Source organism: Drosophila virilis, unplaced genomic scaffold, assembly GCF_030788295.1.
Source record: "Drosophila virilis strain 15010-1051.87 unplaced genomic scaffold, Dvir_AGI_RSII-ME tig00001479, whole genome shotgun sequence".
In the NCBI taxonomy this organism is placed as follows: Eukaryota; Metazoa; Arthropoda; class Insecta; order Diptera; family Drosophilidae; genus Drosophila; species Drosophila virilis.
In genome coordinates, this window is record NW_027212837.1 from 1,348,684 (window position 1) to 1,354,384 (window position 5,701).

The 5,701-nt window shown below is 35.9% G+C and overlaps 1 protein-coding gene across 1 annotated transcript; it reads right to left on the reverse strand.

Moving 5' to 3' along the window:
• Window positions 1-605: 605 nt before the first annotated feature.
• On the reverse strand, window positions 606-5,297 carry LOC6635289 (tRNA (34-2'-O)-methyltransferase regulator WDR6). The gene is made up of 3 exons (XM_002058763.4): window positions 5,068-5,297; window positions 4,268-5,005; window positions 606-2,909 (listed from the first exon to the last, which is right to left on the reverse strand). Exons 1-3 carry the CDS (start codon window positions 5,135-5,137, stop codon window positions 736-738), a joined length of 2,982 nt encoding a protein of 993 aa, XP_002058799.2. The 5' UTR covers window positions 5,138-5,297; the 3' UTR covers window positions 606-735.
• Between the last annotated feature and the right edge of the window lie 404 nt (window positions 5,298-5,701).

A 5,701-nucleotide genomic window follows, 5' to 3' on the forward strand; every position in this document is an offset into this window, starting at 1 on the left:
TCATACCATCGGGCAATGCTCGAGCGATGTGGTGGTATTGTGCTGGTCGTTTGGTCTCTTTTGAATTTGGTGGTACACAAGATAAATCAATGTGTAGTGCCCCTAGTTTTTTATAGCTTTGGGGAGCCTAAACTGGGCACTTGGGGTAGGTCAGCTCTCTGGTCTGGGGAGTTAGCCCATTCTACCCCGTTTTGTCTATGCTGTGCAACAGGCCTTCAAGGGTCAGGGTGGTCAGGGGAGGGTGACGTTTCCTGTCTAATCGTGTTTTCTTCCAGGTGTAAACTGTGCAAAGCGGTGCACAACAGCTTAAAATTTATTCACAAAATTTGCCAGGTAAACGGGTAATACAGCCAATAACCATCCGACCACGCGTCCTCACCTTTACAGCTCGACATTTGACATTTCTTCAATAGCAAGACATTTTCCACTTTCTCGAGCTTCTAAATCGTAAACATTTTTGCGCCGACTGTAACTTTTTACTTGTTTATTTTTTCGTGTTTCAAATCTTTAATTGACTAATCTAAATTTTTATTTATAATAATCTAAATACTGCGTAAATAAGTAAATGTAATGTGCCATCTAATAAAAACGACTTCATAGAAAAGTAATTTTTGTAGACCTTATTAAATTATTCTTTAACAAAGAGTTAATCAGGACAGTATCATGTGCATGTTAAAAACATAGCGCCCATGCCAACTGTGCATACTAATAATTAGATTTGTAACATATATGTAATTAATTATTTTCCAGTAAAATTACTTCTAATCCACAACCGTATATATATAAACGCTGATTTTTATCTATTAGAATTCCTTTTATATCAGATAAACATGTATAACCGATGCGAGTGTATTTTAAAGTTTTTAAATTTACCATATAAATTTGTTTATCCATACTACACGTATAAGCACGTAATTGAGAAGCTTCATCAACCTGTTTCAATGAATGTATTCCTAACGCATTTATCTGAGCATTATGCATGGCCGAGAATTGCGTGCTTTGTAGGACACTCATGTCGGATTTTTGGATTGTGGTGTACTTAAAGATTTCATCGTCACCACCGGACAAAATATGTAAACGGGAACAATCGTCTAACGTGTCAAAAGCATTGATACCAGACGCGTGCAACTTAAGCTCAAACCGTTTGAGACAAAGAGTCTTATCGAAACCATACAGCATGCCATTTGTGGTTGTGATTAGCAATAAATTAAGATTATTTAAAGACCGCATCTGAAGCGGACATCTTTTGATATCAATTAGACAATGTACGTTGATTTTTGTAGGTCTTTCTTGCTGCCAGTGGAGCAACCGAATTTTTCCATCAGCGCTGGCAATATAAAGTGAAAATTCTCCAGGTGCAGTATGCTGTAAAACGTTAATTGCCATTAACCGAGCTTCAAGTAAGCCGTTATCGTCACTTGTTGATCTTACTATGTGCGAACACACTTCACTTACGACTGGGCCATTTGTGTCAAACTTATTAATGCATAGCTGCGCCCGACCTCCAACTGAGAAGATAAGCCAATAGTTTACAACGTTTTCACATTTTATAGGGCATAGTACTAAGTGTCGGATGCTAGAGATGTGCGTATGCAACTCGGCACACTGATAAAACGACTGACCGATAACCTGATTAATTTTAATAATATTATCATCACCGGCAGACACAATATATGGCTGTACATTGTTTTCTTCAATTAATTGAATAATATTACAACTTCGTATGTGCCATTCATTTCGCAAAGTCTGCCATAAACATGAAGACCATTTGTTGTAAAGTAACTCACGATAGTGAAATACATGATTTTGTTTAATATATATTATATCAAGTTCTTCATTGTTTAACTGATAGTCCCAACACCGATGGCCTCCTCCGCATTGCAATTGTAAAACCACGTCATTTTTATTAGACCAAGCCACAATATGATTGTTATTAAATCCGATCAACAAATCTATAGTCGGTGATGCTTCTACCCACGCTAAAGGCACACACTGACGTTGCAAAAAAGTTAAACGATAATCGGTTAAATTTAATCGTAAAAGTCTTAGAGCGGATTCGTGTCCAGCACTTAATATGTATGCAATTTTCTCATCAATCTTTAACAATTGAAGAAGAGTAGATCCCATTTTGCCATGCAAGCGTTTAAGCGTGGTCTTTAGTTGTAAATTTGCACAGCCTTCTCGTGCGTAAAGCATAAGATGGCCATTGCGAGTGCTTAACAGCAAGCAATCTAGGCTCACAAGCAGTGCAGCTGTTATCCAGGGTTCACGACATTTATTGATAATTATGCTTCCCTCAACATCCATATTATTTCCCTTGAGTAAGAGACAGTTTCCATATTCATCAGATATCAAATAAAGTTCTTTGCTGAGGAAATGAAACGATTGAATAAGACCATTGAGTTTGACTCCATCGTAGAGTAGCTTAAAGCGTTCTGTATTCTCGTTATAGCTTAGAAGTGTAACACGCTGGTAGCCACAGGTAGCAATTATTCCATCGTTAATAGCTAAAACTGTGCACTTATAGGTGGGGAAGTCTGCAACCGATTTCCAAATGGTCTTTTCAGATGACTTAGTAAGTCTCATATAGAACATGTTATTTTTATTGCTTAAAGCAATGATTGTACTATTATTTAAATATTTAATTTTTTTCATAAATTCGGTGGATGAATCTAACGATATCAGTTGGGTTGAATGGATGTGTTTTGGGCTTAAAGTCATTTTTAAGTTGTAAGCAAGTACGTTTCCTGTTGACCCTGTGCTATAGAGCGTTGAGGTAGAATGATCGAAACTCAGTCGCCATATTGGCGCACCAAATTGTTGACGCCGTTTGAATAACAATTCACCTGAATGACTCCAAATGCATATATGGGAATCCTCACCTCCACTTATAACAAAAATTTGGCCTCCTGCAAAATAAAGTTCAGATGAGCTTAGAAATTATTTATATTGAATGCCCCTTTAAAGAGTACTTTGATTTTTTCATTAAATTTGTAATGCATCTATATATATAAATATATATATATATATATATATGTATATATATTTATATTCTAAGTTAGCAACAGTTGCCGAGATGCTATTGCCGTCTGTCTGTTTCAATGCGAATTAGTCCGTTTTTAAGCTATCGTCTCTAATCATTATAGTGGAGCGTCTTTCTATTACAGGCAGTATTTATGTCGAAAACGTCTGGATCGGACCACTATATCATATAGCTGCCATATGTATGGATAACTTTTTTGTTTATTAATGTATTTATTGGTTCCACTTTGCTCCCTGTGAATAGACAAAATCTTATCGAAAATTAAAATCTTTGTTTATCAATATATATTGAGTAAGCCCGGAATTTATTATTTAAACTATACTGTTAATATATAAACCAAATATAATTAATATCGTACTCCTATATTATATATCTCAATAGCAAGAATCGGTCGAACATTTTTTTTTTTTATGGCAGTGTTCTGTTTTCCGATAAATTTGCATACAACTTTTTTATATTCTAGCATATTTAGAAGCTAGTAAGACAAATGCACTAACCAAACAACATATAGACTAGACATGAGTACCGGAAAGTAGTCACAAAATGTATCGGAGGCATCTGGTCCAAACTCGCGAGTAAGGGAGTAAGATATACATATGATGTATTTTTGAACCACTTACTCTACAGAAAAGTGCTTGGCGCACTCTCTTCCATATGATTTGTGCGATAGAACGGCAACGCGCGTCAGGCGCGTGCCAATAATGTATTTTCTTTTGTGCCAATGATCAGCCCATTCACAGACATTTGTATGTGTGTGTCTATGTGGAGAGGTCCAAAATCAGAAATCATAAAATCTTGTTAAATTTGCATCGGGGACAGGCAGGCAGGCAAGCAACAAGCACACAAGCGCATAAATGCTTCTATTCATATACAAAATATGCAAGTATGCGTGAATAGCGAGTCCAGAGCATTGAGACCTGAGAGTAAGTGCGAGCGAGATAAAAGTTAACAGCGTTGCCGTTCTATCGCACAAATCATATGGAAGAGAGTGCGCCAAGCACTTTCCTGTAGAGTAAGCGGTTCAAAAATACATCATATGTATATCTTACTCCCTTACTCGCGAGTTTGGACCAGATGCCTCCGATACTTTTTGTGACAACGTTGTTTTTATGGGATGTCCAGTCTATATGTTGTTTGGTTAGTGACAAATGTCTACAAGGGCATTAAATATTCGGCTTACCGAAAATATCGTTACTTTCTCGTTGATTGTGTGGAGAATCTTACCGTACTCCGCAATGGTAGCACAAATGACTCGGGCAGTATGTCCAAAGCAGCTGAACAAGGGCTTAATCAAAGCTGTATCCAATTTTATATCTGGAGCAGATCCACTTTCTAGTTGCCAAAACTTTAAAGAACGGTCGTCGGAAGTGGTTACTAGCAAACGTGCTGCTAAATGTATGTCAATAGAAAATATAACACCATTATGCGCCTTTAGCCGCAAGCAAAGTCGAAATATTTTGGAACGTGAATTTAAGTTAATATGAACAGGAGTATGTGGCTGCCAAATAAGTATTTCTCCGAATGCATTGCCGCTTATTATATTAAGCTTATTGTAGCATGTGCCGTTCAAAATTGTGTAGTAAAGCAAAGAATAGTCAGTACAACGTGCCAATTCTAATATACTGCATTCTCCGAATTCTATATTATTCGGGTTATTGTATTGTAAACGCAGAAGGGCGCCATGTGCCATGTGCAATACAAATTGACCGCTTCCCTCGTCCTTCAAAAATACGGCTGCATTAATCCAGTCTTTTGTCTCACCTTCATAAATTAATACAAAGGTTTCTTTCTGATTAGTATCATATTTAAACAGTGAGAACTCATTTTCAGCGTAAAATAGTAGCAGCCCCGTTTGCTCACATTTGTGGCTGAAAGCAAAACCGTGTACTTTTTTATAACGCACTTCCTGCGGCAACCGAATATTGGAATTGCTAGAAAGAAAAAGCGCCTGGTTGCCAATAGCTACGAATCATACAAAATATGTTAATATTAATAAAAAGGCATCACCTAGAATTAACGCATACCAGTAAATAAGGAGTGTTGAGAAATATTTAATGCTAAGGCATCCGTAAACAATATATTCTTGGGCTTCATACTTGGCTTTTAAGCTTTGGTTTGCAGTACTGCAATACTTTTATTACACAAATTATTCACAAGCCCACAAATATTTATTATTTATTTCATTCCAACATCCGTCAAATTAGCGACGGTGATTTAGCAGAAACAATTTTTGGATTAGTTCCGGAGCCAGAATCACTCACCTCTAAATGCATTTAATTATGTTATTAAGCACAAAACTACAGTCACGGACAAAAGTATTGGCAATTTAATATTATCTTGTTTTATTGTCGGTTTTGTCCAATATACCGTCTAATATTTAACAATTTTATATTTTTCATACGATTATTAGCTATTTGTGCATGCAATCTAATTATTTTTATAAACTTTGGCGGCATGGTTAATTTTTAATAATTATTTAATTCCAAGTACCCGTAATTTTATAGGGACAAAAGTATTGGCAATTTTCAATATAAAGTTGTTATTTTAATATTATTTTTATATGGTCACACTTTTCTTTGCAAAAATGAAACTCTGTAAGCACCGTTATTTGAATCTTAAAAAAAAATACTTAGAAAAAATTGTTTAAGCATCAATTTA